Source organism: Chaetodon trifascialis, chromosome 23 (genome assembly GCF_039877785.1).
Source record: "Chaetodon trifascialis isolate fChaTrf1 chromosome 23, fChaTrf1.hap1, whole genome shotgun sequence".
Classification (NCBI taxonomy): Eukaryota; Metazoa; Chordata; class Actinopteri; order Chaetodontiformes; family Chaetodontidae; genus Chaetodon; species Chaetodon trifascialis.
This window is the reverse complement of record NC_092078.1, coordinates 9,242,874-9,257,053: the sequence shown is the minus strand read 5'-3', so window position 1 is coordinate 9,257,053 and position 14,180 is coordinate 9,242,874. Positions and strand designations below refer to the sequence as shown.

Below are 14,180 nucleotides of genomic sequence, written 5' to 3'. Positions count from 1 at the left end.
CAGTGTAAGCCATGTATGGCTATCTTTGACTACTGTATAATCCACAAGCAACCACAGCATGGAACCGCAGGCCTGTGCATACACTACTGTAACATCATGGCCTACATCCACGCAGTCAGATCAGTAAGAGTACAGCTAAGGTCTGCAGATATCAAACTTCTAGGTTACTCACAGTGAGCATATATCGCTCCAAAGAAAGCCATTTCATAAAGTTAAATACAGAAAGTATAAAAAAAAAATCCCTGCTCTCATAGTCCCATCCAGAACTCTCCTCAGACCACACAAATTAAATCCTAGAATCACTGCAAGCTTACAAAACCTCCCCGCAAATGCATGAAAAAGGAAATTCTTGGAGGCAGATGAGGATTGTTCCTATCTGAACGGGAGGGATCTCTCCCTTTTTCTTTTTTTTTTTCAGAGAGAGAGACAGAGAGAGCGAGGCAGGAAAGCAGCACCGGAGGCCCAGCCCATGACAAAACAAAGAGATTAAATGACCTGTGAATGTGACTTTCCATTTTTCCATTAGCTCGCACTCAACTTAGAGGCCTGCTGCCCCCTCCTGGAGGCTGGCGAGACATCATCAAGCGGGATGCACTGTGACGCCTGCTGATTTGAATTCTAACCTGGCAGTCTTTTGGTTGATTAAATGTGCAACAATTACAGTTGGGGGTTATATCTGGACTCTGGGTGTAATGAGAAATTTATATGCAGCACTGCAGTGCAGGAAAAGGCCATTTTACTGTATGTAGCACAACATTGTAAAGGGTACTTGCTGATTCGATGTGTACCACGAAATCTCTCTCTTCAGTAATATCTTGCAAATTCAGGGAAGATCTTGACTCTTGCCTTCGAGAGCTGAATAGCTGAAATCTGCTGTCTTGATATAAAACAGAATGCAAATACGCCGGGGCCCCCCTCTGAAGTGAGATTTCAGTGCTGGCCAGGGCCAAATGTCAACCAGTCCAAACAGATGGTGTGAAGAGCCGGGCCGAGAGGCTGACCTTGTGGCTACTGACTTGGGGTGGGAGGGCAACACGAGACATCGGGTGTTTTTGTTTTTTTGTTTGTTTTTTCGGGTATCACCGAATGTTGTGAACATCAAGAGAGCTCGGTGTTGTTGCCAAGATAGAAAGGTGAAGTCACGTCAGGCCGGCTTGCTTTGCAGGTGCTTTCTGGATCTGTGGGATGCTGTCAGTCTGTCACAATGAAACAACGTGAAGGTTTCTACTGCTGATGGCTGTAAACATTTTATGGGAGGCATTTTTACAAGATTATTTGCATCAGCGATTAATTTGTCTTTGTCTAATACACAAAGATATTCAATTAACGATTGTACAAACCAGAGAAAAGCTACAAATACTCACATTAGGGAAGCTGAAAACACTGAAAATGCTTGTCATTTCAAATGCATTAAAGCGCCTACTTCACTGTCAGAAATGCTGGATGTTCCTGACAATTAACAATGAATCGACTAATCGTTTCAGCACTAATTACTGTATCCTATTTGCATTTATGACAAGTTAAGTTTTTGAGACAATTTTGTTAAGAGTGTCTTAAAGCGATCAGAGAAATAATTGGAAATTTCATCATGTACTTGTCCCATGACGTGTCAAACCCCATCTGCTGATAAGCATCATGTGATACGATCAAAAGCTCCAGAGCATCTACTAAATCGACATTAAAACGAGCTTTGTTAACTACTCAACAACAAACTTCAACTCTATAATGTGAGTGAAAATACAACTTCCAAGCAGTTTACCGACAAATAGAGCATTTAGGCTTCTTGTGCTGTAGCATTCAGGACTTCTTAAAGGCAGTTATAGATGCCAAAGAGTTCATTATAATGAGATCTTTAAGGTTCTGTTTTTCCCCTTTGTCCATGCACCACTACCTCCCAACTACACTGTCTTCATTTCTGCCTTGTTACCAACTAATGCCAGCTTCCTCTTCCACTGTATATAGGAACCCCTGGGGTATAGCCAATATTACTTAACAGTGAAACAAGCAAGATTTCCATACCCACAAGCAAGCTGTTACGGGGAATTCCCAACCTTTAGTGCACCTACAGCAACGCTTTTCATCTACGCACTTTAAATAAAATTTAATTCGACCGTCTTTGCTCCTTTCTTATCGCTGCCAAGGCATTTTTTGAAAAATCAGGGGATTTGTTCGTTTCCCCGTTCAAAAAGAAAACATTCTATATTCAGCCTCTCTCCGTTTCTGGTAGACTGAGTAAGGGGCTTTGAAGGAAGGCGGGTGGGTAGTAGATGGATAAGTGAAATTCACCTCTGCACAAATGCCTATTTCTTGAGAGAAGGCAATTTCCTGCAGCTCTGTTCACCGGCACACAGCTACAGTCCGAGCTTGGTCACACATCAGCGCTCCTGAGAATGCATTGTCCTACGGTTAATGCCAAAAGAGAGGACAGTCCTCTCTTTGCAAGGTTTTGCTACGAGCTGATTTGGTGCAAATGCTTCAGTTTGAGGACTGAAATGATTTCTCTTTAGGTCTCTCCACTGTCTTTAACGTTCTGAAAAAGGAGAAAACTCGACCACAATGGAGCTTTTCTGTCGACGCCGGCAAGACATTCTTCTCGGATGCCTATGATTACCTTCTAAATGCAGCTGAACTTGAATCTACATTAACGGTGTTTCTACGAGAATGGAGGGCCATAACATAATGATAGAATACTGAGGGAGCGCCACGTCAGAATATCCCTTTTCCCTCCCGAGTGGAGTGCCTCCTTTGATCATCAAATTGTCCTCCTGAAAATCCTCTCTGTTCTTGAATTATCTGGGCCGCTGAAGTGGAAACTGAATTTTCTGTAGAGGCCAAAGCTTCTTAAGAGCGAGGAAAAAGAAGGGGGAAACTAATAAAAAGGTGTGAAAATGACACAAATTGAATAAGCGTGCAAAATACATATATATATATATATATATATATATATATATATATATATATATGTATATGTGTGACAGAGGAAAAGTAATCAAGGTCTTCAGACATTACAGCTGAGCACAGATGAGGAAATAACCCACATACAAAAAAAAAGGAAACCCATGAATATTGTGTTATTGTGTCCTCTCAACAACAGCATGTATTCATCAGCCTGACAGGAATTACACATATTTAGGACATGCACGGCCTGTACAGCATCATACCTGCAGAATTAAGGTCATATTTTCATGATAGAAATACCAAAGAGGCGATAGCAAAGCAAAATCACTTATCTAAAATCCCTCCCAGTACACGGAATTAACTTCTCATATGGTAGAACTGTTGCTGCCCTTGGACCTTGATTAAGGTGCTAACACAGGGCCGCTTGTCAGTTCTAATGTAAATTGCCTGTTAAGTACTGTCAATGGCACCCTGTTTAATTTGCCCAGCTTGATCACCGTTTGTTGTGGTTGCAGTTAAGTACACATTTTCATATTCATGCATATTCATACCGATTCATCCTCCTCAGATGCAGCTGGATTCATTAGGAATGCCTCCCCGTTAGCCAGCAGAAACAACAAATGAGCGGTGATTTTTCCCATCCCTGAGCCTTTCATTTTGGTTACAGCTTGGGTGCTGCTTAGGTGTTTTTTTGTTTTTCACTAACACCACAACATCTGACGATTTCTCTAGTTAGATGTTTTACAGCAGCTAAAATTAGCAAGCTAATGCAAGATGTACTCCTGTGGAGTGGAGGGCATTTCTACTCTAAGCGTACATACAGCTAACGTCATTTTTGAAAAATCTCGGTGAGCACTTTTTCAGCGACATGACAACCTGTTTACAAGTTTAACTTATACAGCCCCGCAGTGGGAGAACCCAGGGGTTTTTTTTTTTGTTTTGTTTGGTGCGTGTGCTTGCGTGTGTGATTGCGCATACCAATTGCCATTTATAATAGAAAAAGGAACGGGGAGAAGAAAAGGAAAAATTGAGCTCTAGCCATTTTGTTTACAGCCAGCGATTTTGATATCTGCTGCCTGGTAAGAGGGAGGCTCAACAAGTTTAAAGTGAAACAGACAGCCGCATTCTCACACATTGCAGCTTGAGGGAAAATCACTGTTGGGAAACTGTGCTCGTCCTATTCAGAATTCAAATGAATGTGGAAGGGACCCTGTTGTACGAGCGGAGAAAACAGTGGACCCAGACAGACAGCCAACTCAGGCAAGAAACAAATATCACAGAGAAGGCAAGGTGGATGTAGATCTGTATCAGCCTGTTGTTTAGCAGCTCTGAAAAGTGCTAAACTACCCGACTTGACTGTGTGGCTAACAATGGATGTTTTAAAGCGTTTACATTAGATGTGCAATTGTGAGCTTGTAATTTTGATTCAATCTCACATCCACCAGGGCTGCAAACACTCATTCATGCACCAAATGTGTATTAGTCTGTAAATAGCTCCCAAGAAATGCACTATTTACTCCTGTTATGTTCGCTAACATCTACAATACTATTTTAGGAAATGACTAACCCATTGCCATGTTAGGTTGGTCTATTCATGAGATCTACTGTGTACACAAACGTATTTAGATCATATACTGTACCTAACAATACCTTGTCAAGTAGCTCAAGGTCAGACAGGACCATGGTTTCACCTGAGAGAAGGCAATAGCCCCTCACAATACCTGCCAGCATTTCACTATAACCTGTATGAATAAAAGCAACTTACCATTGCTTCGTCCTCAGAGAGAACTCGCTCTTCATCATGGATGAGTGCCACTTTAGCCTGGACTTCATCCACTGTTATACTGGAAAAAGGAAAGAAAAGATGATAGCAGTGTGAGTTGGTCTTAGTATTTTGGTACAACGACAGGGTAATTTTTCAGTCACCCCCCCCCCCCCACACACACACGCTAAAATGTATAAAATAGAAACAATACTAAGGTTCATTCCATAAATAAATAATAAAAGCCTTCACAAGCTGAATGAAAGTCCTTCTGGTTGTTGACTTCATTCATCCCCTCAAGTGTATTAACAAAATGTTGCTAGCATGTTAGCATGCCTTGCAGTTCAAAGCACATTTTGGAAGAGGCATGAGCTTTAATTCGTTATAACGACTGATGCTCTGAACATGTCGAGGCCTGTTCAGAAGGCACGTGCCGAGTGTCGGCAAAACATTTTCTCCGGACTTGCTGGGAAAACGTTTGTGATAATGAAATATTGGACTTTTGGACCCAAAGCACCACCTTATGGCTTCACAAAGCAGGACCACAGTGCACAAGGTGTTAAATGAACCAGTCGATATTTCTGTTTTCGTCTAGAGTTTCAACTGATATGAGGGTAAGTTGAAAGTAGTCATTTTTTGGGTGGGTCGGTTTGAGCCCAATCGACAATGGACTGGATTTTAACAGATCTAACTCTGAGTGGCACGTGACACAATGGGTGGCACACGACACAAAGCGACACACAGCGCAATCAAAAATCACACACACCACCTCTTATCCTAAAACACTCAGATCTTTTCTTCAGCCATTCTTCCCTGCTGGTGTCTTTCTTGCAGAGGCTCCACCTAAACTAACATTACTGAGCTGAGATAATGACTGCATGGCCGGGATCAATCCCGGGGGTCCATCAAAAGCGGAAGAGCAGGCAAACATACAAAGCGAATAGCTTGTTCCACTATAGAGGATCAATGCTCGGGGTAAGTGCTGAAGAAAAACAATGGCTCTCTCCATTGTGAGGCGGCACAGTGGCTGCAGCTCTAAAAACACGTGTGAAGAAAACTGGCTTTGGTCCCAATCACCGGGGCATTTACACACACATACGTATAGAGCACGGCATTGTAAAAGCAGCTGCACACCTACAGCGGGTCTGACTGAAAGAGACTGTAATGAACATTAGGGAACTCGATCTCACTCACACACATACACTTATAATCCTGACAGAGAGGAGGGGATAAAAAGCACAACCTGTTCGTGGGCCTTTGGGAGGCTCCATCATGGTTCATTTCCTGAAGCAGTTGGTAGACTCTATTTATAGGCCAGCATACTGGTACCAGTTAATCCTGCACTGGGCTGCCAACTGCCTGCCAGCTGGCACAGTGGGTTGCACTTGTGTGTGGTGGTTCGGGATGCAATAATGGTAAGGAGGTCCAGAAGCTACCTTAATGACCAATGTGTGAGGGAGATTTTTTTCTCCCCATAGTACAAACTGATAGGAAGAAACTTCCAGACTTAACCTTTACTAACTGCTCTAGATGCGACTGGAACGTCTGAACCCGCTAACCCACAAATCACAGGAATAATAACCTTTCCACAGTTGTTCATATTTGCATTTAAATAAAATTACGATGCTATCAGCGGCGAGTTAGCGTCTGATATATTCTTTTAATGTATTTCAGATAGGATTCAAAACATGGTAAAAAAAAAAAAATGTCAACATTTTTGTCATGAAGCAATTATTGGTGGCTAAATGGACACAAAAATGAGATTAGTTCACAGTATAAATGAGAGAACAATTATCTGTGAATCTGCATTAAAGATAATTAGCAATTCCAATCGAGTGGATTAAGAACGGGGTAGTGTTTTGCTAAGTGTCCATAGGGACCAAGCTGAGAGCTTTTTACAAGATAAAGAGTGTGCGATGAGCATGCTAATCCGGTTCAAAGTCAGCAAACTGCCTGGCAATGTGCAAGCATCAGGTGTACCGGTGACTTTGGACTTTGCATTTATCGAAATGGCGACTAAATCGAGCTCGACACTTCGGTGTCTCGGCTGCGGAGCGTTTCAGGAAAAATGGTGATGTAGCGTACATATACAGAGCCTCTGCTTCCTGCTTTATTCAAATGGGCATCAATACATGTCCCGCCTCAAGATAGCCAGCTCACTGGATCACACTGACAGACTGAAACATCGGCTGGATAGAAATAAGCGGACACTGGCAGATATTTCAGCTTAGTAATGTGTTTGTTTAAGCGCAGGCCTGTGCAGAGACACCGCTTGGGATGGAGGGGATAGAGTGGATGGATGGAGGCAGAGCTGGGGAGGCAAGGGGATTGGGAGGGGGGCAGAAGGGCTGAATAATGGTACACATCCAGGCGCGGGAATGCATAAGTGTGCACATAGCGCTGCCTGGAAAATCGCTGCACAAGCACTTCGTCCTCGACGCAGCCATATGTTTTATAGCGCTTTCAGTTTACTATGACCGGCCTCGCTTCCTTTCCAGGAGAATATGCCCAGTTAGCTTAAGCAGTATTGATTTTTCCAGGCGTGGTGTGGAAAGGTGAGGAAGGCGAGGGTGGGGACAGTGGAAAAAAAAAAAAGCATGAAGGGGACAGCTTCTTTGGATATCGTACGCTCTGTTTTTCTGCAAGCCGCCAGCAAATTTAAGTATCTCTCCTGAAAGCAAAAATGGATGCCATTCTCTTTAAAGCTGGCAGAGGTTAAACACTGCTCACGACAGCAAGTTAGTGAGCCTGGGAGGGGAAGCTGGGAGATGGGGGGGGGGCAAGTGGGTCTGTCGGGACTTGCAGATTAAACAATGCACATACAGCAATGAATTACTTTTTGAAGTTGGCTGCAGAACAAATAGGTGGAAGAGGTTTCAGGGAAGGAGATGTGTGCACTCAACTCAGACTGATGAGACTTCGCTGCATCAGAAGTTAAGGTGGAACTAATGAGCGTAGTACATATACTGTACATATTGATCTGAATTAGGTGCTCGGGAAACACCCATTCATCTTACGGCACGGGGTGATATAAGATAAAAATAAATGTGAGAGCGAAAATGTGACTCATTATTTCAAACCCAGCTTTATGGATCTGATTCATCGTTGGTTGTTTTTCTGTCACTTTGCAGCATTAGCAGGATTTCTCTCAAGGACGACAAGAATTACAAGCAAGTGAACATGACTTCTGTGAATTAGTTGCCCCGTCCGACATCATAATGTTTCCCATAACACCCCTCATCCTGACTGACAGACATTTCTGGCTTCACTCTTTACATACAGCGACCTTTGTCTTCATGTGTTGTCTATAAAACTTAATGCAACCCTGATTCCACAAGTTGGGACAGGAGCAGCTAAAGACCAGGAAAGTAGTGGAATGCTCCAAAAACACCTGGAACATTTCACAGGTAAACAGGCTCATCGGGTATCATGATCGGGTATGAAAGGGGCATCCAGGAAAGGTTCAGTCATTCACAAGCGAGGATGGAGCGAGGTTCACCACTTTGTGAACACATGATTGGATGAAGGATATTATGTAATTAGCTGGGGCCTTTAAATGAATCAGAGTTTTCCACTGAAAATGCCTTCCACCTGAAAGAACTGCATTTACCATGACTATTAGGAACAGCAGGGTGCTTGAACAGCCCTTTTTTTAGTTGTTAACTTGTATTTTGCAGCTGACCCTTACAACAAGATTTAAAAGTACAATGTCAGTCATATTGTCACCATTTGAGCACAAAATGTGCCACAGCTATATTCACTTCACTAAACCTTGCTCACTGGGCAGTTCAGAAAGAGAAGCACAGTGTTCAAGGACAGCCGATCACTTGGTAGAAAAAAGGAACATTTAAAGCCAGATTTGAAACCTTCAACCTTGTTCTTTTTTTTCCACGCTCCTCAGCCTTCATGCCCACTCTGGTACATTTTTAAAAAACTGCACAGTAGGAGGAGAAAAGCCCAAACTGGGAGCAAATATGCTTTAAGAATTTCTTTAGTATTGGATTTCATAGCAATCTAAATACTGTGACAGAAGCCTTTTCACCCTGGCAAGAGTAAAATCCTGAGGGAAAAACTGTTTCAGTGTAAAAATATCAGCAGCGGCCTTTAAAAAACAGAATCAGTGGATCCCAAAAAATCAAAACACTGTTTTTCAACTATTAATACAATATATTCCTCTTTTTTATTAAACATTTTAAGACATGCATGGCTGTCATCTTTTCTAGCATCATTAAAATTGGAAAAAATGGGAACATTTCAACTGTCAGCGATGAAATAATCAGCATGTTAGTTACCTGCCATCTTTATTGCTGTCCAGTAACTTGAAAATGCTGGTTACTGTGCTGTTCTGACGACTGAGACCTAAAAGGAGAAATCATAAATGGGTTAATTCTAAATCACCTGATGGAAGTAATATTTCTTTTTACAACATAAACACTAATCCATCTGAATGCAAACTGAGAGGCAGGGATGGAGAAAGGGACAGAGCTGGAGTTGGATTTAAAAAACGTGGGGAGCGGCGGGGGGATGGAGGTTTTTGGGCAATCAGGCAATGAGTCAGTCACGCTGCGCAGGAACATTTGGTTTCCCTGTAGGAAAAAAAAAAGCGTGTCAGAGTCCAGAATGCAATCAGGAGGCTTTGTGCTGTAACGGCTGGTATGACAGTGATTTCCCTCTTCTCCATTCATATTCACAGGCAGATGAAAAGGGGACGCAAAAACTTCCTCAACCCCCTTTCCAGCGAGCATGTGACCCCAACTGATTCATTTTGTGAATCGCATTCATTGGAGTGGGAGGGAGAGGAAGTTCTCTTATGTTCGGCACCAAGCATCTCCCACATCATCAGCAGCACGGAGAATGTAAAGGGGCAAACTGATTGGCCCCTAAGTCTGGGGAAAAGCACTTTACATAATGCTAATTGCACATCCGCTGCAATTACCTTTCCGTACTAATTACAGAAAAGCTAATTGTGAAATTAGCATTTTTTTTTTCCCAGTGTACAGTAGAGCGCCTGTGTGGAGTGTGAGCTGCAGGGGTTGTACAAAACATAAAAAACTAAACCCCGGCTCATAAATGCAGCCTTGCCAAAATGAACATTAATCTCGGAAAGATATTTTTTTGGATTTAAGCTTAAAAAAGATTCAAGATTGTGCTCGTCACCCACGACATGACTGGAAGCAGCGAATGTCTGTGGAGAAGCCAGATTCCTCACCCCCGTCGTTGCCTCAAGATTTGCTAATATTCTCCAGCACTACACACAGCATCTGTCATATTAGTGGCCTATTCTTTTGTTTGAACAGCGCTCTATTCCCCACCTAATGCTTGACATTCTCGACCCATCCTCTTGTCGCTCCGTCTCGCAAAAATGAGTGCATAAAGGAAGGAAGAGAAATGGTCTCATCCCTGCCTCTGCCGCGGAGCTGTAGCTATGAAAAACAACCATAAGGAGGATAGATGGAGAAGGGAGGAGAGGGAGGCAGAGAAAGAAAACGATGGAGTGGGGGCGATGTGGTAAAAAGGTAAGAGGAAGAGTGGGGAAGAATGTGGAAAATAAGTGAGTAGGAGGGCAAAATAAAGGAGAGAGAATGGAGGTTCAAGATGTTGGCTCTTTAGGCCGATGGCACATATAGGGGGCTATGTTTACTAATGGACACCATCACTCATCCACCCATGTTGCACTGGCGATTGCGCAGCACACTCGTAAAAAAAGAGAGGCACAAAGAGAACAGAGAAAATGGAACATATCAGCAGGAGACTGCAGATCTATGCCTAGGCTACAGACCATGGCATCCACACAGAGCTTTCTTTGTTACTGTAGACTCTGCACTCCAAGGCTAACAAAACAGACATGTTGCCTCCTTTTATACACTATTAGGCAATATTTCCAGGCAGGAATTTACTCCTTTCTGAGGAAAGAAAAAATGCTTTGAGATGGAAATGGATGAAAAGGCTGCAGGTGTTGTACTGATTTTTTACTTTTCAGATGAGATACTGTAAATATAAAGACAGCACCTTCAAATGAGGCTTTTAACTTAAAGGGTGCATGGGATGGTGAGGGTTTACAGCATCAGAATGAGACTGCATCGCTCTCAGGAAACATCGCAGCACAATAAGCACACTGCAGCGAACGAGATCAATGGCTTACTGATTTGAACGTGTTCACAAATTCATCAGCATTGTGATTACAGCTGATGAGCTTCTCAAGATTTTCCACAATGCTCGCCTTTGCTTTAAAAGCTGGACCACGGGGTGCTCGTCTGGGGGTTAAGGTGCGGACAATGAACTGCAACATCCCCAATTCAACTCTGGGTAACGACTTTGCTGACCTTTGTCTCTACCACCAGTCTAATAAAAGCTTAAAATACCACAAAAATATCTGTAAAAATATTAAGAATCAATTAAGAAGCAAAAAAGGCTGCATAATATTCACTGAGATTGATTGCCTATCTCAAGTTTCAAGGCACTGCAAGTTAATATTCATAACATATTGAAGGAAGAGAAATCAAATAATGAGAAAAACATCAAGATGAATAACAAAAATGTTCATCCACTTCTGTGTTTATCTGAATAGAAAATATACATTTCTCAGCAGCTGATGGGTCTCTATTTTACATTTGTTATTGTAAGGAGAAACGGGAGTATAAGCAGCAGGAACATGAAACGTTTGGAACTGGATCTGTTGCATCCTGGTTACCTCGGGGGAAGTTCTGCTGAAATCCTCAGAGACAATCTGACAAATACTGTCTTCACTGCATATTATATGTTTTTTAATATCCATACTGCCCTATGCGAAATCCCATCACATCATGCAGGGCTACAGGCAACTATATAATAAAGACATCCTCCAACACAGGACATACTGCAGAAAGAAAAGTATCTGTAATTGTGTAAATTTCAGTTTTACCTCATTTGCAGTAACAGGCCCAGCACACAGATCCTTGTATATCTTGAATGGGATGAACATTATTCTATAAGGAAGTGTGCCTGACAGTAACTTTAGCTAACAAGACAGCAGAGATATTAGTGCAAGTCCTACATTTATGCTTGCTAGTGAGTTCCCAAGTGCAGGTTGAATGTGCTATACCCTGAATGTGTCGGAACAGCAGAGAGAGGCAAAAGTAAAAACAGCAAAGGTCTGTATTTTTAGAGAAGAGGTAGATGTACTGCAAACCCACCTGACAAAAGTCACTCATTAAACTCAGTAGCGGAGTTAGTGCGACCTGACGGGGCTGAGGGGAGGAGGACAGGTTCAGACGAAACCAGCGGTTGTGAAAGTGGGGTCAAAGGATCATTTTTGGGGGGTGCAACTTCCTTAATAAGATGTGAAAAAAGCATATTTCTACAGTAAACCTATGACACATGGTAATAACATGTGACGCATATCTGGATATCTTATGCGGGTGAGGAAAAACGCACGGCAATGCTGGTGGAAATGAACACAGAAGGCAATCCAAATAATATGGGATCAGCCAGACCACATCTGGAGGATGTTTAATAGCACTGCAGAGGGACGGCACAGGCAAAACTGAAAACATGCTACAAAATTCCCCTCAGCTCACAAATAAGTGGCCAAACAGATGGCAAACAGGTGCGAAACCCTCTCCAGTGCCAATATAAACTAAAACACCTGAAGGTGTCTTATAATAAGGGGAAGGATAACCACACTCAACAAATGCACGAGCTCCACCCCCCTGAATTTGCTCAGATTTGATCAGATCCTAACACGGGTGGAAGCATCATCATGTCTTATTTTTCTGGAATTGGCACTTCCTTATGAAATATCTCATACCTCTGTGCCTCTAGGCCTCCTCTGATAATTAGCCAAATCACTTTATTAATATGGTAAAAACAATAATAATCTTCCCTTACAAACAATAATGATCTCCCCCAGGGTGATGTATGGCAGGGAAACAGATAAAGTAAACCCTCTTGGAATAACAAAAGCTTAAGTATCACACCTTTTTTTACCGAATGAATGCTCGTGTGGTTTCCTTATTACACATCAAAATGTTCTGGTCAGTCTAACAATGCCATCTGCTGAGAACAAGGTGCTATCTGTTGCACTACAGTGTGGCTTTATGAATTGCTAATGACACAAATGATTCAAAAGGGGATGGAAAGCCTGCATAAACACAAATTGACATGTCTGACTACGTAATAATTATCGTTTACACTGCTATGGGTCGACCACTGCTGGGCGACTCTGACATTATCAAATCATTCTGCATGACTGTATTGTTGGAAAAAACTACCAAGCAGACTTTAAAATGTGAATGTAAACAAGCAAGAGGATGGGATTATGTCAAACATGGACGTCATTTTGAGGTCAAATTGTATAATTCTCAGATTCAAATGGACAGGCCATGAATTATGTCCATACAGGACATAAATGAAGGGACTGATTTGACATCTCTGTCAGCATTTTCAGTGATTAAGTTTCGGAATTTAATGTGGAAACGTGCATGTGTTGTGATATGATTACAACGAACGAAGCTGGTTTGACTGCAGACCGTCTCACTACACTTCATTTATGCTATATGGTGTTCAGCTGCATTCATGCTCCTCTGGAAAACAGCGGGGAGGTGGTTTGCGAAAAGGTCTGCTGGAGAAATCAGGTCAACCGCTGGATTAACAATGAACTTGAGGAAAGCCCCTCAAACTGTGGGTGAACTCTGAGACAGTGTAGCTTTGCATATTTGGGCGTATCATTGAAGACAGTAACCGACATTAAATACAGAACGTCTCTATATGAGGGGATCAGATCAAATAAACATCATCAGAGAAGGAAGAGACCTCCATGTGAACCCTAGGCTTATCAAGTTGGCATTAAAAAGGATTTTTTTATAAAAAAAAAAAAAAAAAAACATGCACACATGATGCGCGTCCCTTGCGAGCGGCCGGGAACAGCAAACTCTTTGTTATTCAATGACGATTTAATCTGATTTCCAAGCATGTTTTTGGCAGAATTGTAAATACTGACCTAGCTAATGAAATGACAAGACACAGCTCAATGATGTGTTCCTATAAATCTGTGAAAACAACATGCAATATGCTTGCATTTTGTAATATGTGGCTTGTTTATGTATATTTTATCTGTCCTTATCAAAAAACCTTAAAAAAAAACATAATAACCATACACTATGTGCATTATTTGTTGCACCGTGTAACAGTAGCACATTAGCACTGCAGTTCCCAACGCTTTTTTTAAAAGCAGGCACAAACAAAAGCTTTAATTTTCTCATGCTAAATAAACTCATACTGTAAAAACAATATCCAATATCTACAAATCTCCAAGTCCTGCAATTATAGCTTCATTGGACCAAAAGCCCAGAGAAAAACTGCAATTTTCTTTGAGGGTGCAAATAACCTGGCCCTTTAAAACTTCTCAATAACTGCACATGAAGCCCTGGAGACACGTGTGAGTGACAGCAGCAGTACAGGGAAAGACTGTTAAGTTCTTCTTTGCAGGCTCAGCTGCTTGTTCTTTAGGCTTTTCATTCCTATTTTGAGACAAGCTATTGGC

The 14,180-nt window shown here is 42.0% G+C and overlaps 1 protein-coding gene across 1 annotated transcript in view; it reads right to left on the bottom strand.

Annotated features, from left to right (window-relative positions):
• LOC139351063 (glucosidase 2 subunit beta-like) overlaps positions 1-14,180 on the bottom strand; it is a 118,724-nt gene that overhangs the window by 92,641 nt on the left and 11,903 nt on the right. The window contains exons 7-8 of the mRNA XM_070992721.1: positions 8,953-9,019; positions 4,664-4,742 (exon numbers count right to left, since the gene is read on the bottom strand). Coding sequence (XP_070848822.1) covers positions 4,664-4,742; positions 8,953-9,019 — 146 coding nt within the window. The remainder of the gene's footprint in view (positions 1-4,663; positions 4,743-8,952; positions 9,020-14,180) is intronic.